This window comes from Panthera onca, chromosome C1, assembly GCF_046562875.1.
Source record: "Panthera onca isolate mPanOnc1 chromosome C1, mPanOnc1 haplotype 2, whole genome shotgun sequence".
NCBI lineage: Eukaryota > Metazoa > Chordata > Mammalia > Carnivora > Felidae > Panthera > Panthera onca.
This window is the reverse complement of record NC_138346.1, coordinates 66395039-66420307: the sequence shown is the minus strand read 5'-3', so window position 1 is coordinate 66420307 and position 25269 is coordinate 66395039. Positions and strand designations below refer to the sequence as shown.

General features: G+C 36.8%; 1 protein-coding gene and 1 long non-coding RNA gene across 6 annotated transcripts in view; one reads left to right on the top strand and one right to left on the bottom strand.

Moving 5' to 3' along the window:
- Positions 1–8138, top strand: part of LOC132670957 (uncharacterized) — a 117922-nt gene extending 109784 nt beyond the window's left edge. For 2 of the 5 annotated variants that reach the window (XR_013557280.2, XR_009606940.3), the window contains exons 4-6: positions 262–384; positions 1436–1595; positions 7302–8138. This is a non-coding gene — a long non-coding RNA (uncharacterized LOC132670957). Of the gene's footprint in view, positions 1–261; positions 385–1298; positions 1416–1435; positions 1596–7294 lie in introns of those variants that run through there. The other 3 variants (XR_013557281.2, XR_013557283.2, XR_013557282.2) reach the window with 3 other exon arrangements.
- SCN9A (sodium voltage-gated channel alpha subunit 9) overlaps positions 1–25269 on the bottom strand; it is a 166139-nt gene that overhangs the window by 64514 nt on the left and 76356 nt on the right. Inside the window, exons 8-16 of the mRNA XM_060621369.3 lie at positions 18968–19031; positions 17505–17646; positions 14789–14995; positions 12413–12700; positions 9795–10166; positions 6693–6822; positions 5107–5345; positions 2862–3035; positions 1331–1687 (exon numbers count right to left, since the gene is read on the bottom strand). Of these exons, the coding sequence (XP_060477352.1) occupies positions 1331–1687; positions 2862–3035; positions 5107–5345; positions 6693–6822; positions 9795–10166; positions 12413–12700; positions 14789–14995; positions 17505–17646; positions 18968–19031 (1973 nt within the window). The remainder of the gene's footprint in view (positions 1–1330; positions 1688–2861; positions 3036–5106; positions 5346–6692; positions 6823–9794; positions 10167–12412; positions 12701–14788; positions 14996–17504; positions 17647–18967; positions 19032–25269) is intronic.

Sequence of the window (25269 nt, the reverse complement as noted above, 5' to 3'; positions counted from 1 at the left end):
TAATTACAGAATTCGAACTCATGGTGTCTATATGTTGTGCAGATCTAGAATTTGTATTGCATAATTTACTATGTATATGTCTAGCCATTTAATGGCACAAAACAATACCATTTAGGATGTGATTTGATAAATGTAGGTTTCTGTCCTAGACTCTGAATTACTTTTGATATGGGGGATTCAAGGACAAAAAAAAATTAGTAACTTATTTTCAAGCCAGTGGGAAGTGTAAGTACTAACCATATAGTTGTTACCATACCCTAGCTCCTGAGATACCTAATCCAGAGTCTGATGCCAAGCTGACAGACTAAACCAAGTCAACATGGTGGCTTTGAAAATTGAAGTCAGTGAGTCATGAAGAACATCTTATCCCAATTTTCTCCTTTGGTAAGCTTGAAAATTTTCACCAATAAGTAGGTAGAAAGGAACAAACAAACAAAGAGTACAAGCCAAGAAAACACTAATGGAGACATGGAAGATCAATTGTTAAAGGGATATTATAGAGCAGTGGTGGGCAAATTTCTTCTGTAAAGAGCCAGATTTAAAAACATATATATTTTGGCCTTTGTAGGACATAGAATCTCTAGGACAGCTATTCAACACTGCCACTGCAGAGTAAAACAGACATAGACAATATGTAAATGAATAAGCATGTCTGTGTTGTAATAAAATTTTTCTTACAGAGTCTGAAATTTAAATTTCATATCATTTCTATGTGCCACGAAATATTATTCTTCCTTTTATTTTAACCATTGAAAAAATGTAAAAAAAAAAAAAGAAAGAAAAAAAAACCCCAACATTCCCAAGCTTACAAGGCCATACAAAAACAGGTAGTATGCTGGATTTGACCCATGAGCCATAGTTTCCTGAACTTTGCTGTAGATCAGGAAACTATGTCTTATTATGTCTGACTATATTTGACTGTAGTGCAATGGGACCAGTCCTTTCAATTGCCTTGTTCTGTTACAGCTTCATTTTTATTACTGTTAGTTCAATCATATTCTGTTTACTAGTATGATTTGATATTTGAAAGGACTTTTAAGAGACATGAAAACCACAGATTTAATTCATATGCCATCACTATCAAAATGAGAGAATAAAGTAGGAAACCATCCGTTAAAATAAATATTGCGAAAAATATAAAAATGGGTTATCTGTCAGGGAAATTGAAACAATATTTCATTTTATTTTCTGTTTTTTTTCCTGTATTAAAATGATCAAAATTCTATTGCAATTAATAGTTTTATGTGTAATTAATCCTATAATTATAAGTGATTGTCATATAACAATTTACCATGCAGAATTTTCAATGTGTGAACATGCGACTACGTACCACTAGATTTCCAATGACCATGACCATCATGTAAACTATAAGGCACATGGCTTGACCAGCGACCTCCATACAGTCCCACATGGTTTCTATCCACTCTCCACACAGCACGCGGAAGACAATCAGGAAGGAGTGGAAGAAATCATTCATGTGCCAGCGTGGGAGTGTACAGTCTTCATTGATCTTGCAGACACATTCTTTGTAGCTTTTACCAAAGAGCTGCATGCCAACCACAGCAAAAATGAAGACGATGATGGCCAACACCAAGGTGAGGTTACCCAGAGCACCCACTGAGTTGCCAATGATCTTTATCAGCATATTCAGTGTTGGCCAAGACTTTGCCAGTTTGAACACTCGAAGCTAAAAGTAAACACAAAGCTTAATGTTAATTATTAGAAAAATTTTCAATTTTCAATGTTTCCAATCTTGAGTTTTGTTCAGAATTTTAAATTCTAAAATATTGTCATCATTACCTAGCTAAAATTGATTATTTCTATTTTTTACTTTCAGCTATTTTCAATATTCTTGTTATTTTGTTATGCTTGCCACAATATAATTACTACACATATTTTGAAGGAAGTTTAGGATTGCTATAAAAGCCTCTTGTAATGATTTCAGATATTATTCCCTTTAGAATTGATAATTTATCCTTAATTCTATTTTTAGATAATTAAAAATTTTTTTTAATTTGAAAATAGTCTGATACTTTTTATACCTTTTCATATTGACATTGGGATAAAGTCCAACATGTTAGTGTGGAGGTTCCTCAAAAACTTAAAAATAGAACTACCCTATGACTCAGCAATTGCATCACTAGGTTTTTACCGAAAGGATACAAAAATACTGATTCAAAGGGGCACATGCACCCTGACATTTATAGCAGCATTATCAACAATAGCCAAATTATGGAAAGAGCCCAAATGTTCACCAACTGATAAATGGATAAAGAAGATGTGGTAGATATATATATATACATATAGTGGAATATTACTCAGCCATCAGAAAGAATAAAATCTTGCCATTTGCAATGACATGGATGGAGCTAGAGTGTATAATCCTAAGTGAAATAAGTCAGTCAGAGAAAGACAACAACCATATGATTTCACTCATATGAGGAATTTAAGACACAAAACAGATGAACATAGGGGAAAGGAGAAAACAAAGAGAGGCAAGCAAACCATAAGAGTCTTTTAACGACAGAGAACAAACAGAGGGTTGCTGGAAGAGAGGTGGGTAGGGGGATGGGCTAAATGGGTGATGGGTGTTAAGGATGTAGCATGTAACTGAATATGTCTTCAAGAGTCTAAAATTGATTCAAATTATGACTATGTCTTCAAGATGCTAAGATTAAAATATTCATGTGATTTTTGAGCTCTTTAAGAGCTTTTGCTATAGAATTAACTTGATTACACTGGACACCAGAACCTAATCTTGTCTTTTGATTTAAACTGCTAAAAGATTTAAATAATAATACAAAGCATTAGAAACACCCCTTTATATGTGGAATACAACGGTAAGGTTGGTCTATATTTACCAGTCTGAATGATCGTAGAACTGACAGTCCTTCCACATCTGCTAGAAAAAGCTCTACTAAACTTAAAGTCACAATAAGGCTGTCAAAAATATTCCATCCTACTTGGAAATACTCATATGGATCCATGGCAATAAGTTTTAAAACCATTTCAGCTGCAAAGATCCCAGTGAAGACCTAAATGAGAAATACAATGTGTTTTTTCTGGTATTATGAGAAGTATAGAATCAAAGTAATGATGATTATTACCATTTGTTTAACATCATTGTGCTTCAGACAATGTGCCAGATACTCTACAAATGTGTTATTTCATTTAATCCCATAAACCTGGTAGTATTATTCCTATAGCTCCAATGTAAGCATTACAAGGTTAAAAAGCTCTAACTTTCCTGTCCATTCTCATCATCTTTAGATAGCATTTTAGAGGAGCATATTAAAATTCCAGGTAAATAAAGCCATGACAATCAACACAGGTCGTTTTTGCAAAAAAAAAAAAATTATATGGGTCATACTCTGGAAGAAAATGAAAAGGAAATATAGACCGACACTAAAATCTTGAGTCAGCCTTTTTGTTGGGTCTGACTACTCTTAGAGTAATAGAGAACATATTGACTCACTCTTTAAAGATTTATTAGTAGAAGAGGGAAAAGTATTTAATTGACACAGTGGGAGCTAAAGTAAGACTTTCAAAGCTTTGACACAAAAGTGCATCACAAAACATCATTAATTCATGACACTGGTATCAAAGGACAGACTTAAGAAAACAACACTGAAGGACCTGTTTATGAATCATTCAGGTTTGACTAGACTCAAAGAAGCTGACCAAAGAAGGCTCAAAGGGAAATGGTGAAGTCTACCTAAGTGCTGAATCCATTTAAAAATAATGCAGCATCAAGAAGACAATCAGGGAGTACCCCGCACTTAGGGTAGTGACAATAGATAAGAAACACGATAAATTCTTTTGGGGTTCACAGTGATGCAGTCAATTCAGCAAGAAGGTACTGATTTTCATGGCCTGTACCTCCATCAACAATTAGAAACCAGATAGGCCTGTCTTTTCCGACGAGAAATGGAAGGAAAGAAGCATGCTCCCTCAGAGAGCATATGGTGTACATACATCTCAACTAAAAATACAGTATATGGGAAAGAAAACTGACTCAGATACAAAGTCTTTGGCTTCAAAGATCAATTGGTTTGGGACCATGGCAAAAGTAAAATTATCTTACACAGACATTCACAAAGACATCCAGAGTTATTCATGATTTATGAAGTCATAAATGGGGACCCTTTGGCCATGAAATTGCACTTCTGCCTGCTTCATACAGATTCTCAGAAACTAGCACTTGTTGTTTGCCATAAGGCATTACTTAAGCCAGAATGTGACCAGCACTGCACATTTGAGAAATCAGTCTGGCATCTATTTGCCAAACAGGATCCTATATCTTCTTGAAGCCTACAGATCCTTTCTTAAGTGCCCTTTTGTCTTCTGTGTCTAGTCCTACCATTTTAGCTTCTCGGTATTCTTATTCTTAAGACTTCTTTCTGCTGGTTGATTTAAAGCATGATGATGATAATAATAATAACAATAGGTTTAATTTGTTAATGACTTACGATATGCCAGGCTAATAAGTAGAAAGTGTTTATTCCTCTTAACAATATGGTAAATGAAGTGTTATCATTATATTATAAATAATATATTATTTTTCTTATTTTGCAAGTGAGGTATTATTATTATTTTGTAAATGAGAAAATTAGAGACATATTTGTTCAAGGTCATATAACCAGTAAAAGGCAGAATGAGAATTCAATTCCAGGACTTTGGGACTCCAAAGGCCCAGACACTTCACTATTATGCCAAAACAAACCATCCACAGTTTTTCTAAAAATATGTGGGGAATGTACTCACAAGGCAGCTGCAATATAATTATAAAATAGGTAATTATCAAATTTTCAAAGTGTTGCTTCAAAGAGACATTCTGGCAGGAAAAAAAAAAAAAACAACACCATCAATTCCCAAGATGGTGACCCCCCTTTGGAAATAGTATTGTTATAGACCTCTGCACTTCTGCAAAATTATTTTAAAGTAGTATCACCAGAAACTTGACTCTGTACAATGATTCATATTGTGAATTCTGGATATGGATAATTATGTAGTTATACACCAATCTGAGTTAAAAAAAAAAGAAGTGACAATCATGACATCCAAGGGGAAGAACTATGGGTACATAATACACATTTAGAGACTCACCAAATTTCCTACAGTGAGTACATTTTTGAATTCATCGGTCATGGGGTGATGCTCCATAGCCATAAACAATGTGTTTAAAACTATGCAAATGGTAATAGCAAGATCTACAAAAGGATCCATTACAATAAAATAGACAAGCTTTTTGAATTTTATCCAATATGGAGAACAATTCCAGATCAAGAATGTGTGTGCAAATCTGTACCACCAAGGTGGACATTTCTGTCTGGATTCTTCAAGTTCTGGGGGGAAAACCAAGAGAGAGCATGAAGTCAATCACTTGTTTATTTTATTCCTAACCAGGTACAAATCAGCAGTAGACTTTAACACTGAAACAAGTCTTCTGTTTAGACTTTGCAAATTTAACAGTACTGCTTCTATGAAAGCATAATATATTACATAAAAATCTTCTATCATGATGTTCATTTACTAGACCAAGTGTAATTTAGGGGAAGGCAGTGAAATTAATGACTCAAAGCAGATAGAGGCAACTCCTAGAGAAACATACACCTAATGTGATGGTAAACAGGAGAACCTATGTTTTCTTTTTTACTTTTTCCTTGCATATACAGAGAAAGCACATGGGAGTGGGGGTGAGGGAGAGAGGCAGAAGGAGAGGGAGAGAGAATTTCACCCAGGCTCCACGCACAGTGTGGAGCCCCACATGGGACTTGATCCCATGACTTGGTGATTATGACCTAAGCAGAAATCAAAAGTTGGACACTCAACTGACTGAGCCACCCAGGTACCCCAAGAATCAATGTTTTCTTAATGGAGAAATATATATTTTCCATCAATAAATATTTTTTCACAGGTGAAATCAATCTCAGAACCAAGAGACTAGAAATAATTTATGGAGTGGCTCATTCAATAGATACATCATACCATAATCTCTTTTATTTCTCACCATTAAGTTTAGGAAGTGGGTGGAAGCTTTGTCTGAGGCCATCATGGTATGAAAGCACAAGGTGGGACCTGGGGCATATTGTAGGGGGAGAGGGTGGAAACCAGCACATTGTAAAAGTTGCCACCCTGACTCGCTTCTCAAGGTGTAACCACTATATGTTCTCTAAATTGCTTTCTCTAATGCCTTTTCATCATAATCTTAACAGATGTTATGTCACAGATTACCATTTTATAATTTTGCTGAATGTGCTCAGAGGCAGCCATTATAGACATCTGGAAGTATATATTATTTTCTTGCATATTAGATGGTAAACCCAGAGACTAAGTTTGTAAGATTATATACTATATATATATTATATATATAGTATATATATAATATATGTATATAATATATAACCCACACAGCCCTGGTTAACCTAGCTTTCTTCATTTATTATCATTAATTGTCTTTGAAAAGTCTTATCATCCAATATCTTTAATCACACACATAAAAACTTTATCAAGTTTTTTGAGCACATAAAGACCATTCCATTAGTATCCATTGGTTATCTTTACCATTGTTTATGATCATTTTTTATTCTTTGAATTCTTCCTAAGAACTTCATATACCTATTTAAGGCTAACCAGGGCTTATCTAAATTTTGTTTAAAAATCTGTATGGGTAGGACAGCATTATTACATACCTTCTACAGTGTTTGTTAATATGCTTACTCTACTCATTGCTCTTTGTCTTAGATGGGGATCATTCAACATATCTTCAGAAAGGAGATAAGAACTGGAACGTCTTTTCTTATGTATTTGATTAGTTGTACCCTGAAAGAAAAAAAAAGATGATTAATTAAAGTTCTAAGAATATAATTCTAATAAATTATAGGTGCAGAATAAAATTTTGCTTAGGTAGCTGTAGTGAGTAAATAAAAGTAGAAATTAGGCTGTTGGGTTGTAATCATAGTTCTGCTACTTACTGGGTATGTGTCACTGGAGGGTTACTTAACTCCCATCTCAGTTCTATCATTGGTAAAATGGAGATGATCATAGTATTAGCCTCATATTCTCGCTTTGAGAATTAAAAGAATTAATGCTTAGGAAGTAAAAATAAAACAAGCTGCTTTTCTTGTTGTAATCACTTTCATCACCTATCTTTCTGGGTGTCGAATTTATTCAGATAGTTTTACCATGTAAGTGTCCTACATGAAACCAGCTAAACGTGTATTGCAGTGATGTGTGGTAAAGGGACAGAACCTCGGTATTCTCTGATAAATTTCTATAATTATTCTTTGTTGAGGTAACAGAATTACATGGAGACTGTAATGGATGTTTCTTATTACCAAGGAAGATCTCATGAATTGCTCTGAGTGGATGAGGATAAATGACTCAGCGTGAAAAGGACGACGGAGACTGGTGGGCACTGTAGCAAAATGGAGAATGTAAGCTCCATCTGAAAGAGGTGACCACTGTTCAGCTCTAAAGGATTGTTGCCATGCAGGAATATGAGCTCAGTCTTACCAGGTGCACTCATTTTTGTGTGAAAATGTCTTGTTTTTAAATCTTGGCAACTAATTCAAAGTTTAAACACTATGCTGGTTCAGTGCAGGCCAACAATACACACACACACATACACAGCTCACACACACATATACACACAAACAACTATACAATTCTACATGTATCACCTATCTATCTGTTTAGGTGTGGTATGCGTGGTATTTACGTATGTATAGATACACACACACCACTTTACAAACATGTAAATATAGCTCTAGAGTTTTAAAGTTGTATAGTTGTTTAGATATACTTATATGTGTGTGTATATCAAAACATGGACACATGGGCATAAATGTATGCATGTGTGTCTGTCTGTATGTGTATGTGCGCAGACATCCACACACACATATCTGTAGCTGGCTTTTTATGGAGATCTTTCTATTTGATACAGTCTCTAATCTACTGACTTTCAAGAAATGGAAATTTTTCTACAAGTCAAACAAGAATAACACATTCTTTTTCATGTAGACACGTTTTAGTTGTCAAGGTTATATTATCTGTCATGCAATTTTTTTCATCTAAACTGTACATTTTGCCACACTATCATGTTTATTGCATTTCTGTTGAATCTTAGAGTATACTCTAGTTTTGTAGTTTGTTTCAGGATTTATGGTAATACTGATTTTTCTACGGTAAAAGTAAAGTCTTTAGTGAAAATATTTCATTTAAAAATATGAAATAATATCCAAATCTGATATAAATTATATGTTTCACAGATAGTACATCACTGAAAAGCAAAACACAGCAAAGATCTGATTCCATAGAATTTAGCATGCTCATTTGACAAGGAAAAATATCTTGGCCGAAGGCCCAAAGTGGATCATGCAAGCACAGAGGTCACTTGTTACCTAAAAAGCACATGCAGTCATTCCAAATGAAATATGTATGTGGCCATGACTTTGATGGAACTTTATTCTCGCTAAAAATATATTGTCTGAAAATATGAATATATGAATACCTAGCATGAGTTCAAAGCTTGTTAGGTCAGTCAGAGCCCCTACTGATCTTTAGTAATGCAACAGAACAGTGACTGGCCTAAAGAGGTAACCTAGAAACTCCAGAAACCAGAAAGATCTCACTTTTCAGCCTAATTAGACACTTTCTCTACTGACTTAATTACTCCTAAACCCTTGAAATTGTTGCCTTGGAATTGTTGTTTTGTTTTTGCTTTTATGTGTGTATGTTTGTATTAATGTATATAGTTTGGCTATTATATTTTTATCGGTAGACTCCAGACCACAGAGTTTTTGTTTTTGTTTTTATCTTATTTTAATGAAAAAAGTTTCAATTATGTATGGGGAAAAGCATAGCTATTCTAAATTATTTCTAAGTTTCAGGGCACCTGGGTGGCTCAGTTGGTTAAATGCCCAACTTCAGCACAGGTCATGATCTCACAGTTTGTGGGTTTGAGCCCCACGGTGGGCTCTGTGCTGACAGCTCAGAGTCTGGAGCCTGCTTCGGATTCTTTGTCTCCTTCTCTCTGCCCCTCCCCTGCTCACACTCTCTCTCTGTCTCTCAAAAATAAATAAACATTAAAAACATTAAATTATTTCCAAGTTTAAAAGCCTAGCACACATTGGAGAGAGAGCAAAAATGTGGTGGGTTAAGAGTGCAAGCTCTGAAACAGAGAGCCTGTTTGAACTTCAGGACTACTGTTTACTAGCTGAGTGAACTTGCGGAAATTGCTTTGCTTCTCCATGCCTCAGTTTCCTCCTATGTAAAAGAGGGATGATAATATATCACCTTACAGGGCTATTATAAATCCTAAACACATATTTGCTATTATTATTACTATTATTAAAACTCAAGATTCTTTGCACAAGGTATATATTAAACAGTATCTTCAGAAAGATAGCAGTAGGTGGAAAGAATCCAAATTTCCTTAGAAAAATGGGACCTATTATCAACTAATAAAGATCAGCATAACCAATGCATTTTCTGTGCTGAGATTTATGTATATATATCTATGTCTTTTATACATTGTTTTCTAAAGGGATGGTTGATAATATGGAAGTAAATATAAGTTCCTTTTTTAAAAAAATGCAGTTTTAAATATCTTTGAATTAGACATCTACAGCATATCCCATGAGAATTACATTAATGAGGTGAAGGTGTGTTTCTGTAGTAGCGGTATTGCAAAATGCAGAGCCATTCACAGGACCAAAGAAGGCCCCTCTAGCAGATGGACTGATGCAAGAACAAGGGCCGAGCCAGGCCTGAGCTATTTAAAACATCCTTACGCTGTCATCAGAAGTTGCCTTATCTATTATCACCTCTGGCAGAAGCTGTCCATTGGGGAGCATGAGGGCTGAGGGTCCATCAACCAGGGAGACCACACCATTGCAGTCCACGGCACTGTGCATCTTCCCATTCACTGGCAGCACTGGGGGGGACCTACTGGCTTGGCTGATGTTACTGCTGCGCCGCTCCCGAGGTCTGTGGGGCACAAACAGTGAGCCCCTCCTGCTCTCACCATCCCCGAAAATGCTATGCTCGTCGTCGGCAAACTCAGTCTCAGATCCAATGTCTTTCCCTCGGCCTTTGAAACTAAAAAGACTCGTTCTACTGCTGCGCCTTGCAGAAAACAAGGAGCCTCGGATGCTGAGTGGTGACTGCAGGAAAAAAAAAAAACAAAAAAGATGACATGCAGCCATGTATCTGCTGAAGCATCTAAGAATAGAAGTGCACATTACTGCCTCTGAGACCTCTGAGCTGAGGCCAGGTGGCTCTGTACTGGTTGAAAAGAAACATATTAAAAAATAAAGCAATTCAGCAGGAAGACAAATTCTCCTAAATAAGGGATGAAAAGACTGGAGAATCCATCCTTTCTGGAGTAGGTACATTATTTATTACTGTATAGGTCTCTCCTACTTTGGCCTACAGTGACCTCGCCATGCTTTCTACCCCACTGATTTTGCTACAAAGAATATACCACTTATAAAAAGCATTTGGTATTCATACCTGTTATTTAGCTTTCAATATATCAGTCCCTAAGTTCCATAAGTAATTGAAACTCTTTTGAGGCTGAAGGGCACACTGTGTGCTTCTTTGCATTCCAATGCTTGCAACTCCACTTTACATGTTGGAAGCTCAGTCAAGGTATGTTAAGAAAGACCTTTCAATGTCAGTGAGTTTACAAGTCATATAATACTAGAATTTGAAAAAGAGATTGCCCAACACCAAAGAGGAGGAAAAGTCACATTTATTGAATTCACGGCCAGGATAAACCGTGTCCATAAACAAAACTGAGTGTTTATTCTTTGGAAGTATCTAATTCAATAAGTGCTAGTGCTTCCTATGGAAAGGACAAAGTGGCAGGCACTCTGAATAATGGAAAGCGAGGATAACAAAGCCTTTGCCTTAAATCCAGCTTGTTTTGCTCTTGTCATAGGTCTTTTTATTGATACCACATGCTTTCAAGTTCTGTCTCCCCAGCTAAATTATAAAATCTTTGAAGGTAGGGACTCTGATTTCTATGTGTATCTGGAAGCATCTTACAGACTTAAGCAGTAGAAGATAGAAATTTTATTGTTTTAATTATTTTTTTCTTAATTTTTATTTAAATTCAAGTTAGATAACATACAGTGTAGTCTTGGCTTCAGGAGTAGAACACCATGATTCATCTCTTACATATGACACTCAATGTTCATCCCGAAAAGCACCCTCCTTAATGCCCATCACCCATTTAAACCATCCCCCCACCCACCTCCTCGCCAGCAACCCTCCATTTGTTCTCTGTATTCAAGAGTTTCTTATGGTTTGTCTCAGTTTTAAATGAAGTCATAAATGCGAAGAACAGTAATTGTTAAGTAAGGCACCAAAGAGCAAATGGGAGAAGTGGTGAGGGCAGAGGCAAATTTGTGGGATAAGTGGCATCTGAGCTTATGAAAGAAGAATGGGTGCTGCCACACCAGGAGGGAAACAAAGAAGAAAACCACCCCACTTAGAGAACACCACATGTACTAAGTAACAGAGGTACAGGGCATGTATGTATGAGTGAATAATCACGATGGACTGAGGGTACATGAAGGTAGAGAAAGGTGGGAAATAAGGCTGAAGCCAGTCCACAACATGGATAAGATATAGGTCTTCTTCTATAGTCAGTAGTTATTCAACACAGAGTGTTTGTTTTGTTTTGTTTTCTTTGTTTTTCAAGTTGAGCCAAGGGACAGCTTTGTTTTGTAAAAGGGATTTGGGAGTGTTGTATGAGAGAAAACAGGCTAGTATTTAGGAGAAGGGAAGCAATTGTTCATCTTAGAGTTCTGTAGGCAGGGAACCCTGAGATATGGAGGTTTCAGTGGAAAGAGAAAAAAGAAAAAAGGAAAGAGATATTTCACACAAGCAGAAATAACAGACTGAGCGATTAGTTATTAGTAGTTGATGCAGTCAGGGGTAGAGGTTGTCAAGTGTCTCCAAACTTTCCAGCTCATGCACTGATATTCTGCTGGTACCATTAGTTATGGTGGTGAAGAAAAGTGGAGAACCTAGTCTGGGATTAGTTTTTAGCCAATGAGGCATTACCAAATACAGACTAGATAAAAATGTAAAAGATAATATGTTGTGTAAATAATTTATTCATTTATGACAGTTCTTATGAATATTCTGTTCTGAAAATGTTTATTGGAGAAGATATGACAATGATGAAACTATAGGCTCCTTCAAAAATGGTCCAAGTTAAATGGAAAACTATGCACATCTGTGTTCTTTCCATAAATGTCCAACAATCAATAAGTTTTTACCTAAAAATATACCAGTGAAGTCACTCACTCTCCTTTCTGAGATCCTGTTACCTCAAGGTAACACATTTTGCTCTATAATCCTAGCCCTGGCAATAAGCATTTGACAATTGCATTGGTACCTGATTAGGGGTAGACAGTCTCTTTTCACGTGCTCGCCTATGACCTTCAACCCCAAGGTGGAAACTTTTTCTCCTGATACTCTCCTCAGACTCTGATTTGGACAATTTCTCATTGTCTCCCTTTTCTTCCCCACTGGCGAGCTTCTTTTGGTTCTTTTTCCTTCTTCTGTTTCTTCTTTCTTTAGCACTTTTAGAGCTCAGTTTGGATGTTTCAGAAGAACTCTCAGAGAAGCCCATAATTCTGCTTCTCCCAATACTTGTGTACTCAGCTGCTGCCATTGCGATTGCCTGTTGGACCAAGAGGTCACACATGTGGTAAGTCATTTCCAAAGTCTGGGAAACTCTATTATGGGGTAGGCACCTCTCTACCATGAATTTAATTACACTGTCCATGTAATCATGTCCCTTGTGCATGAAGTCATGCCTTTTTATTTATTTTTTATTTTTGTATTGTAACTAGAGAGCTTACAAAGCATATATTTATTGCTTTTCTTGCATTGTGATAAGGCCCCATTTTACTTTGGCATTAAACTAATATATACTATTCCTATATTTATGGTAAAACAATTTAAAATGGTATTTATAAAAGTTTTACTAGGTAATTCTGTAACATAAAACTCACATAAACCATATAATAAGAAAATTCGTACATCTTTTTCAGGTAATTAACTCAATATTATCAAAAGAGTCAGGCACTCAGTTTAATGGAAACTGAATTGCCTGAAAACAAAAATGAATTATTATAAAATGAATGTCAAGAAGATGAGAGACTTCTAAGGGTTTCCTAGAAAATCCTGGATGACATACTGTTAATCTTTTATCAAAAATTAAGTTTTTATTATTAAAACATTCCTTGTAAAAATTTGGAAAATAAGGACATTGTGAATAAAAAAATAAAAATCACTCAATCCTAAAACTCAGAAATAATTGGTGTATTTCTTCATATATATATATATATATATATATATATATATATATATAAAGTTTTTAAATTGTTTGTATATTATGTCCAATTTTGTATCCTACTACTTAATACATTATATTAAAACATTTCACTGTCATCATAATATTCTTAAAGCACATCATTTTACTCCAAGACACAAAATACTCCAAGACACAAAAGTATCATAATTCTCCTTATCATTATCTAATTTAAAAAGTTATATACTTTTTGATGTTTAATATTATCAAAATACTGCACTGAACATCTTTCTCTATCAAAGTTTTCTACTTTACATATTACTACCTTTCCCCTAATAAGTTAGACATTTTATTTTATTTATTTATTTTTTTTTTAATGTTTATTTATTTTTGAGACAGAGAGGGTCAGAGCATGAATGGGGGAGGGGCAGAGAGAGAGGGAGACACAGAATCGGAAGCAGGCTCCAGGCTCTGAGCCATCACCCCAGAGCCTGACGCGGGGCTCAAACTCACGGACCGTGAGATCGTGACCTGAGCTGAAGTCGGACGCTCAACCGACTGAGCCACCCAGGCGCCCCATAAGTTAGACATTTTGAAGATATTTAGGTTGAAATATCAAACAAATTTTATTTATTTTTATTTTTTTTTGAAAGTTTATTTATTTATTTTGAGAGTGAAAGTAGGGGAGAGGCAGAGAGAAAATCCCAAGCAGGCTCTGCACTGTCAGTGCAAAGCCCAATGCAGCACTTGAACTCACAAACCATGAGATCATGACCTGAGCTGGTCAGATGCTTAACTGACTGAGCCACCCCGGTGCCCCCAAACAAATTTTAAACTCCTGCATAATATTTAAATTTTTGGTTCTCTTGGTACAAACCTTCTGAAACTTTTCCACTGAAGTACCCTCTTGGAGAGAGGAGTAAGGAAGAATACTCAATAATTTGTACCTTAGCCTAAAGTGCCTACAACCGTAAGTATAAATTTTCTTAACATCTCATGTTTTTTATCTTAAAAGTTCTTGCCACGTTAACAAAAATTGATGCACATTTTTCTTTCTACTCCATAGAGTATCTGTTATCTTTAACACTTAAATAATTTTCCCTAAGCTTTTGTATGCAATTGCTACTCTGGGGAAACATATCATATATGTTTTGGGACTTTGCATAATGCCATACATACTGAGGAATTATGGATAACAGGTTTAGGAGGAATGGCTTAGAATATTCTCTGTGCTGGAGTGAGCTGATTATGGGGAAAGGTAGAATGAGACAAATACCAATTCTAACTCAATCCAGAATTGGTTCTTTGACCACCCCAGAATGAAAATTCAGCTTATGTTAAAAAATCCAGTAAGGAAAATCTCGTGGGGAAGGCCACAGAGTCTCTGCTATGAGCCTCTGCTATTCCCCTTTGGATTTCTACTTCTAGGGAGAATTTTACACCAAACAATAATACCTCAGCTTCTTCTTGCTCTTTTTTAAGACGATCTAACATCTGTTGAAATTCTAACTCCTTTTGCCTCGCTTCTTCGATGTTTGCCTGGTTCTGTTCCTCATAGGCCATGGCAACCACAGCAAGGATCAAGTTTATTAGATAAAAGGATCCCAGAAAAATCACCACAACAAAGAAGATCATGTAAGTTTTCCCAGCAGCACGCAGTGTCTAGGGAAAAATGGAAATCATTATTTTAATAACACAAAGATTTTTGGTAGATTATTTCAACTTGAATGGCATATTAGGCATGGGGAAGTTGGGCAGTTCCGTATAATCTCATGTTATCAAAAATATAAAGGAATAAAATTACACCTCCATGGAAAACAATCCGTATTTAAATACACACTTTTTCACTACAAAGGATACAGCAATCTATTAAACTTGTATTAAAATTAGGTATGATTCTTCACTATTTTTAAGAATAATAATCCTGGATTTAAAAATGTTTACTTATTTATTTTTGAGAGAGAGAGAGAGGAATAGAGATAGATGGTCAGAGAGCATCCCAAGCAGACTCCACTGTCAGCACAGAGCCCGATGTGGGGCTCCAACTCACAAACTATGAGATCATGGCCTGAGTCGAAACCAAGAGTTGGATCCTTAACTGACTAAGCCACACAGGTGCCTCAGTCTGGGATTTTTTAAATCTGCAGTCTGAAAATTACTCAAAAAGGAGCTACTCTGCTCATTTTCCAATTAGAGAAGGAGATAGTATCTGTAGTCCCTTTGACTGATAAAGAAAGTATCAATGATGATGTATCATGTTCACACAAAGTAGCGAGCCTAATTGAATGATCTTATCTGCTTGTCTACTGTTATATTTACTTTTAATTAATATGTATTAAAAGTTTTGAGTGCAGCATATAGTAAAAAAATTCAAATGGTATAAAAAGATAATTACATGAAAAATATCTCTCTCCTGTCTCTGATGCCTACTCATTTCCCTTTTCTATCAGTTATCATTGTTACAATTTCTTCTCTTTGATAAATTCTTAGGTAGTGGAATTTTTGGTTAATGGGTATATTCATTTTAATTTTCATAAAAGTTCCTATGTTGCACTTGGCTGTGGTTCCCAGCAATGTGTGAGTAAGTCTACCTCCCCATGTCACAGCCAGACAGCGTCTCTCTTTGGATCTCCATCATTCTAACAGGTAAACAATTAGCTGTCACTCTCGTTTTAATTTTCATTTCTTTAATTTTGAGTAAAAGTGAGCTTATTTTTGCATATTTAAAGTTGTGTCTATTCCTTTTTTCCTCTGAAGTATATGTTTACATAATTTCTATATTCCTTTGTAATATTAGAAATGAAGTAAACATAAAACAGGCCAAAAGAATCTGGCAATTCTAAGAAAAGTGATTCATTTTTCATTTCTAATACAGAATAATCATTTTCATCTCTTTCCTCCTGGGGTCAGGTGCTGAGAATATATAAGTGAAAAGATACACCCATAGGCCCAAAAGATCACATTGGAGGAGGTGGCCATGTGAATTAATAATTAATGTACAAGTGATGGATACTATAAACTGAGGAATATTAAAAAGGCGTGGAAGTGTAGAGGAAGGAGAAATTGAGTTTGGACAGGAGAATTTAGAGATGTGAATTGGGTCTTCAATTCTTATATTTCCTTCCTAGAGCTGCCACGACAATGTACTATAGACTGGGAAGCTGAAACAACAGAAATTTTAATTAAAAAAAATTTTTTTTAAATCTTTATTCACTTTTGAGAGACTGAGAGAGAGCATGAGTGGGGGAGGGGCAGAGAGAGGGGGACACAGAATCCGAAACAGGCTCCAGGCTCTGAGCTGTCAGCACAGAGCCCAACACGGAGCTTGAACCCACGAACTGTGAGATCATGACCTGAGCCGAAGTCGGACGCTTAACCGACTGAGCAACCGAGGCGCCCCAGAAATTCTACTTTCCAACAGTTCTAGAGGATGGAAGTCCAATATCAAAGGGTTGGTTTGTTGGATTTCTCCTGAGGTCTCTCTCCTTGGCTTGTCAATGGCTGCCTTCTCACCGAGTGCTCACAGGGTCTTCTCTCTGTGTCCAGGTGGGCACATTTCTGGTGTTTCTCAGGAACTAATCTCCTTTTCTTTTAAGGACACCAGTCAGATTGGATTAGGACCCATCCCGATGCCTTATTTCAATTTAGTCACCTCTTTAAATCCCTAACTCAAAAAATAGTCAGTCTAAGGCGCTGAGAGTTAGGACTTTAACACATAAATGGGAGGGGGTACAATTTAATTCATAGCAACTGTACATGGGAGTTCAAAAAAATAAAGCATAATGAACCTACGAGATCCTGGTGTTTAGGGCATTGCAAGCAGGGCAGCACATTCAGGAAACAGTGTGTGCAGGAGAGCTACAAGAGACTGTGACAGTGTATTTCCTGCTATTTACTTAGGACCCCATAGGATGCTATATTCAGAAAGGGTTGGGGGACATGAACTGGAGATCAAATAAGCCAAAAAAGGGTAAGATAACAATGTATAATTTTCAGAATTATCCACTCTAATACTGCTGGAAATAAAACATGTCTAATTTTAGTGATAAGCCAAAAGAGTTTTGTCCTTTCTAAATTGAAAAAAAAAAATCTTATATAAAGTCTGGTAAGGAACAGTCACCAGATTTTTATGCTATTCAAAAATGCAATGAATGTTTCTCTTGGCACTCACCTGTTGGTAAAGATTTTCCCAGTAATCCTGGGTCATTAGCCGAAATAAGGCCAAGAAGGCCCAACTGAAAGTGTCAAAGCTTGTGTAGCCATAATCAGGGTTTCTACCAGCTTTCACACACTTGTACCCTTCTGGACACTGACTACATACAAAAAAAAAAAAAAAAAAATCACAAGTTAGAATGTTTCCGGGAGGCAACCTAAGGAGTACAACAGAACAGTTAGATATTCAAGGTTCCTTTCTAGGGGGACGATATTGAATAATGATTAAGAACGCATTATTTGGAATCAGGAGGAACTGGGTTTGAATCCCATCCCACTCTACTAGTTGGTGACTTTGTCAAATTACCTAAATTCTTCAAGGTGCAGTTCACTCTTTCTGTGAGAAGAGGATAAAACCTACTTCAAAGGTTAAGATTGTTGTTAAGTTTAAAGAAGATGATATATACAAATGGTCTAGCCTAGTTCCTCTATATGGAAAGCATTTAATAAATGGCAGCTGCTATTAGTATCCTCATCAAAATCTGGAAATTCCATCTGGCACCAAGTAATAGTTCTTGCATCAGAAATATTGATATATAGGCCTCCACCAAAACTCGTTTCCTCCAAATTATTCTTGGAGTGAATTTGAATTAAAAAAAATAGCCAAAATAGAGCAATTATGTAAGTTCATAAAGATTTGTAGTTTTATATTTTTCATTCTAAAATCGGTGGACTGGGCAGTCTCTACTGTTCTGCCCACTGCTCCCTTGCGGTGTATTCAATAAACTTCTAACTTCTTCAAAAAAAATGACAATAAAATAAAATAAATTGGTAGACTTGCATGGTGATGCCATTGAACAGTGGTCTGAACTGTCTTGCAGAGCAGCAACCTTATTTGTTTATTTTTAATGTTCCCAGTGAACACAGAGCCTGGTGAACAAATATCTGGGCGGGGAAGAACAAGAACAGAGATGAACTTGGTATATAGGAAAAACTGCAAGATAGGTAGTTTGTAGAGATGGGAGATTCTTAAAATATCTTTACCCAAGTCCATGGGTTCCTTTGTTTAGAGTGGCCAAAGTGTCCCTGCATTCAGTCATCTATGAATCATTCTTGATTGGAAAATGAGTAGAATTTGGGAAGAAAGAAAGTTGATTCTATCACTCTTTTTTCCAGAAAGAAGAAAGACTTGAAAATTATCCAGCCAATTTTCCGGAAGTAATTTTTCTACTTTCATATATATATATATATATATATATATATATATATATATATACACACACACACACACATACATGTCTACACATACATATATATATAACTTGTATCTTGTTTCAATTCAAGCACTACCTCCAAGTTTTGCTTTCAGATGTATGCATTAACTATAAATGTTTTAAAGTTTCTCATAAAAAAAACTTATTGATTATGTTTTTCCTTTTATTTTGTAGCCTTTAGACTAAACACAAAACAAATATTACTTACCCTGAATCTGTGCTTGTACCACAAAGGAGAGCATCTTTGGATCCCTCCAAGTAATAAAAATATTCTGTTTATGAAGAAATTGAAGAATATAACATTAGAGAATGTAAGCTTTAAGAGTGATACAGAAGTTAAATTAATTAGTATAGACTTACTTGCACATATTCAGGCCCAGTCCTAGGCAATGTGTATTCATTTGTTTATTTATTATATTCTTGTATATTCTCTCTCAAATATTTATTGATAACTTCTTATGGGTCAGGCAATGAATAAAATAATAAAAACATGACAAACAAGATCATTATTTTTATGGATCTTTCTTTACATGTAGGTAAGCATGGAAATTGGGGATGGAGAAAGACAAGTAAATACATAAATATACAAAGTATTTTTAGATAGTGATAAATGCCCTAAAGGAAATAAGACAATGTGATAAAATGTGGTCAGGGCAGACCTTTCTAAAGATATGACATTTGAACTGGGACCTAAATGCTGCAAAGAAGCCAGTCATCCAAAGACCCTGGTGAAGAGATATTTTGGCAGGGTGAAAACCAGGAGCAAAGGGCCTGAGGCAGAAGTGAATGGAAGAAACGACAAGATGGCCAGCCTGGCTACAGGCTAGTGAGTGGAGAGAACCATGTGGCAGAAGTAAGGCAGGGGTCAAATGCCTTTGTATGTTATCAAAAGAAGTTGGGATTTTAAGTATGATTAGAAGTAATAGAGGTAGCAATATGAGGTAGCAATATGAGATAATAATCAACATTTTAAAATGTCACAATGGTTGTTTTATGGAGTGTAGATAATAAGAGAGCAGGTGTGGAAGCAGAGAGAGGAGTTAAGAGACTACAGGGAAAGGCGATGTGGCTAAAATTCAAAGGGCAGCTGTGGATATGGAGAGAAAGGGGTGAAAACAGAGTGGACAGGATTTGCTGATGGAGTGTGTGGTGGGAGAGAGGACACAAGAATGTGATAGGAGTCACCATCAGGTAGATAGTTTTCAAAGCCATGGGAGCTGAGGAGTTAACCCAAAGAGAAAGTGTAGCTGAAAAAGAGAAGGGAAGAAAAGAGAAGGAAGGGAGCCCCCAACTGAGCCCCAAAGTATTCCAGAAGTGGTGGAGTCAGCAAGGCAATACTATAAATGGACACAACCTGTCTTTTGAAAGTCTCTCATTTATTCACCACTTAACAATTATGCAGGACTTACTAATTTCCAGATATTGAGGATATGGCAGTGAACTGAATGCACATTTCCCCCTCATGGTATGTTTTGTGTCCATTTTCAGGCATAAGGGATGTTATAATCTCTTTCTTCATTTACTGTCAAAGCTTATTCTTTTTTTTTAAATTTTTTCACATTTATTTATTTTCAAGAGAAGAGCAAGATAGAGTGTGAGTGGGGGAGGGGTAGAGAGAGAAGGGGGGGTGGCATAGAATCAGGCTCCAGGCTCTGAGCTGTCAGCGCAGAGCCCGATGCGGGGCTTGAACTCACAGACTGTGAGATCATGACCTGAGCCTAAGCCGGACGCTTAACTGACTGAGCCAGTCAAAGCACCCCTATCAAAGCTTATTCTTAAGACAGGAAGCAATCCAGCCATGCACAGTAAAGGTATGAAGAATTTAAAAATATCTATTCTTTTTAATAAGGGTCAGCTTCCTATTTGGCTCCAATCAAAGGAATAAAGATGTAATTGTTAGGAGGCTTCTGGAGTGATAGTGGAAGAAAGACTTCGAAGTTAGACATACTTGGATTTGAATGTTGCTTCAACCCCTTCCTATGTAGGTGAACTATCTTACCACTTTAATGGTTAGCCACTATGCCTGCTTTGTAGAGATATTGAATAGCATACATAGGATATTGCATGTAAAGTGTTTAATACAGTGGTCCTCACATTCTATCCACACAGTTGCTCAAAGAACAGCAGTGATCATTATTAAACTATTACACAATTCCAGTTGAGATTAATCGACTGACTCCCACATTGCTTTGTCTTATGTAGAAAATAAAAATTTTAGAAGACACACAAAAAACAATAATGCCTCTTAGTTTGAAGTGAAAATTTAGGGGAGAATGTACATGAACAACTTTTTTGAAAAAACTCTTGTGGCTCAGGTAGGGTGGGCATGGCAGAATGAGGATGGAGAAGATTAAGATGGAGTTTTTTGTACATAAGCTTCCAAGACATTTTGACTATGGAAGGATTACTTTAGAACTATCCTTTATAGTAAGGCTGGCTCACGCTTACCAATCACTGAGGAGTTTTTATAAGAATGGGATCTAGTGGGTGGTTCAGTTGGTTAAGTGGCCTACGCTTGGTTTTGGGTCAGGTCATGATCTCAGGGTTTGTGGGTTTGAGCCCCACATCAGGCACTGAGCTGACGGCATGGAGCCTGCGTGGGATTCTCTATCTCCCTCTCTCTCTGCCCCTCCCCTGCTTGTGCTCGCTGTCTCTCCTTCTCTCTCTCAGAATAAAGTTTTTTTTAAAAAGAAAAAGAACAGGCTCTAGAGTTGCCTGTCCCAGGGCAGGGCGAACAGAATGATGAAGTCAGTACAAGAATGTCAGTACAAGAATGATGAAAGGTAAAGCAATGGCAGTAGTTCACATTGGCCTTACAGAACACTTTAAAATAATCCCCACACAAAAACAGACATTACATTATTGGAATAATTAGCCTCAAGAGAATTTAAGGTTAACACGTAAAGGGAAAACGTAATGCAGAGAGAAATAAAAACATACGTCCACAGTAAAACTTACACATGAATATTCACAGCAGCACTATTCACAATAGCCCCAAAGTGGAAACAACAAAGACATTCATCAATTAATGAATGCTTAAACAAAATTTAGTATATATATACAAGGGAGTATTATTTAGCAATAAAAAGAAATGAATTACTGCCACAGGGATGAAACCTGAAAACATGCTAAGTGAAAGAAGCCAGACACAAAGGCCACATATTGTACGATTTCATGTATATAAAATGCTCAGAATAGGTAAATCCATAGAGACAGAAAGTAGATTAGTGATTGTCAGGGGTTTGCGGGACGAGGGAATGGACAGTGATCGCCAGTGAGTACAGGGTTTCTTCTTTTTTTTTTTTTTTTTAATGTTTATTTATTTTGAGAGAGAGAGCAGGAGCAGGGGAGGGGCAGAGAGAGGGAGAGAGAGAATACCAAGCAGACTCTGGGGACTGTCAGCGCAGAGCCCAATGCAGGCTTTGATTCCACAAACCATGAGATCATGACCTGAGCCGAAATCAAGAGTTGGACACTTAACCGACTGAGCCACTCAGGTACTCTGAGTACAGGGTTACTTTTGAGGGAGATAAAATTATTCTAAAATTAGTGCCGGTGTTTGCACAACTCTGTGAATATACTATGAAACACTGAAGTGTATACTTTAAAAAGGGGGATTTTTATGGTATGTGAATTATCTCAATAAAGTTGTTAAATATAATGCAGTACAATAACAAAGATTGTGGATAGTAATAGATAAGCCTCAACCTCACAGTAAAAGTCACATGGGGATAAAAGGAAATAGAAAGTTGCAAAATTCACACACCTAAAATCTGGAACCAATATTCAGTCAAAAGCAGATTGGTACAGAATGGTAAAACATACTGGTGACCTAAACATTCTATGATTAGTTTTATCCAACCTGGTTCAGAAAGACAGCTTGTAGCAACCATGTATGACTTGGGCTTTTGGATTCAAGAGTTTTTTCCTCAACCAAGAGGCAATAGTAAGTTAACTCTGAGAAAGCTAGTGCTGGGGATCAGGTAGAGGCAGATTGCGTGCAAGTGACACACTGCCTTCTGGGAGACTGAACTCTGGGAAGTCCCCACAAGGAAAGCACCACAGATGAAGACAGGAAAAGCCCTGGCAGAAGTGCAGACCAACACTGTGGCTTTTCCAGGAACTTTTCTATGAAATGTCAAACATTCAGAAAATAGAGGTTTCTTTATCCCAACATTCACGTACGATAGCTACTGAAAATTTGGCTTCCAGCTGTGCACACGAACCTTTTCTTCACCTGTAGCAGCAAGAAGGAAGATTGAGGAGCATGAAAGTAGACAATGCTTGGCATCAAAGGAAATCTATAGATTGTATGTTTTGAAACATGAAGTTATACAGTGGCCTTCTTTATTTGATAACAAATTTTAAAAGCACCTCCAAAGGGGCTTCACTGTAGGACCCAGAAAACACTTCCAGAATATGTTCAGGCTTTCTATGTAGGCTGCCGTTACCATGGCAATTCTTTTATCTCTTCGAGAATTCCAATTCATTTACCTCACCACTTTCTCAAAACCTGTCAACCAGCTCTTAGGTTCACTTCTTTCCTTGTCCAGTTTTGAATCCACAGACACTCATTATATCATTCTCTTACAATTTCCTCAACTTCTAAGTATTTCTATCAGTCTATCACACTAACCTGGCAGAACCTTACCCCGACTCATACTCTAATGTCTACCTTCTGCATACTTGCCCAAGTGGCTGAATGTTATTGGGGAAACTCTCACACCCAAGTGAATGATTGCATTTTTTTTTAATTTTTTAACGTTTATTTATTTTTGAGACAGAGAGAGACAGAGCATGAATGGGGGAGGGGCAGAGAGAGAGGGAGACACAGAATCGGAAGCAGGCTCCAGGCTCTGAGCTGTCAGCACAGAGCCTGACGTGGGGCCCGAACCCACGGACCATGAGATCATGACCTGAGCCGAAGTCGGACGCCCAACTGACTGAGCCACCCAGGCGCCCCAAATGATTGCATTTTAAGTAAATGATCTCTGGTATCAAATTGCAACTCAAAATAGACTCCATGTCCCATTCCTTAGGATGACAATATAGTGCATTCTCCTCAAAACTTCTGTAGAATTTCCTCTTTCGCATTTGCATTCCCAGCCAGTGGTCCCATTTCATACCTTTCTGAGGAAATAAAAGCTACTGGGTTTGACTTAATCCTCTTCTGATAAGTCTGCAGCCTGCCCCTCCACCTTTCCTCTTGCTTCAGTGGTAGAGATATCTCTTCTCTTTGCTCTTTCACTTTCTCCAGAACTTGACTTCTCCCCTTCTCTCCTGAATTATTCATCTATATTTTACTACTCACTCATTTCTACCACTAGAAGAGCATCCTTATCAAAATATGCCATTAAAAAAGTACCAGACATCTCCTCCATTATTCTGCTTTCCATTACAGCCAAATTTCTTGGGAAAACTGTCCACACATATTGTCGTCTCTTCTTTCTGACATTTTATTTACCCCTCTCACCACCTTAAGTCCAACCTTCTGTTCTTACCACTCCACTAAAATTTTCTCATGAAAGTCTCTGACAGTTTCCATGTTGTTCAAGCTAATGCATATTCTTTTATCTCCATCATTCTTAATCCTTGATCTTGCAGCATCATTCAACACAAGTACTCCCTTCTCCTCAAACTTTCTTCTCTTGGCTTCACTGTTCACATCTTTGTTTTCTTCTTACTTTATTGGCTGCTCCTTCTCTGTGTCCTGTCTGGGTCTTCTTCTCTGCCTGCTTTCCAGATATTAGGGTTTTGGAGTTCACCAAATTTGCATGAAAAATCCAGTTTCCCTTTCTTAACCTACTTATAAACATCAGAGTTTTTCAGAAGGATGTGTGTATGCATGTATGTATCCTTTCTGTTTGCTGATTATTTCAAAGTGTATTTATCTCCAAAGCAGGAAGTTCCTCTGATCTCCATGCTTAAATCCCTATTGTCTACTTTTTTCTACACTTGCATGTATCAGTGTCATCCCAACTTTAACTGGTTAGTAACGACTTGCATCTACAATCCTGCCTACACTTCCTTCATTTCCCATTGCCACCCATCAAAAGTTACTGTAGCCACAAGCCTAGAAGATATCCTCAAGCCCTCTTCTCTTCTCTAATCCATCAGCAAGTTCTATAGATTTTATCTTGACATAACCCTTTTCTCTTCACTGCCCACCACCACTCTAGATGGAGCCACAATCTTCTCTTTCAGAATGACAGAAACATCCTAAATGATTTTCCTTATTCTAGACTACCACCCCCCGTTTGCCTAATCTCTACTCCAGATGGCAAACAAAATGATTGAAACCACTGCATTTAAAATGAAACCAAACCCCTTTCCAATGGGCTAAAACATCCTTCGTGATATGACCCCTGCCTTTTTCTCTCACTCTATCTGTTGCTATTCTATCCCCATTTTGCTAAAATCTAACCATACTGATGCTCTTCCATTCTTTAAACACATAATACTCTTTCTTGTTTCAGGACCTTCCTACATGCTATTCTTTCTAACTCAAGT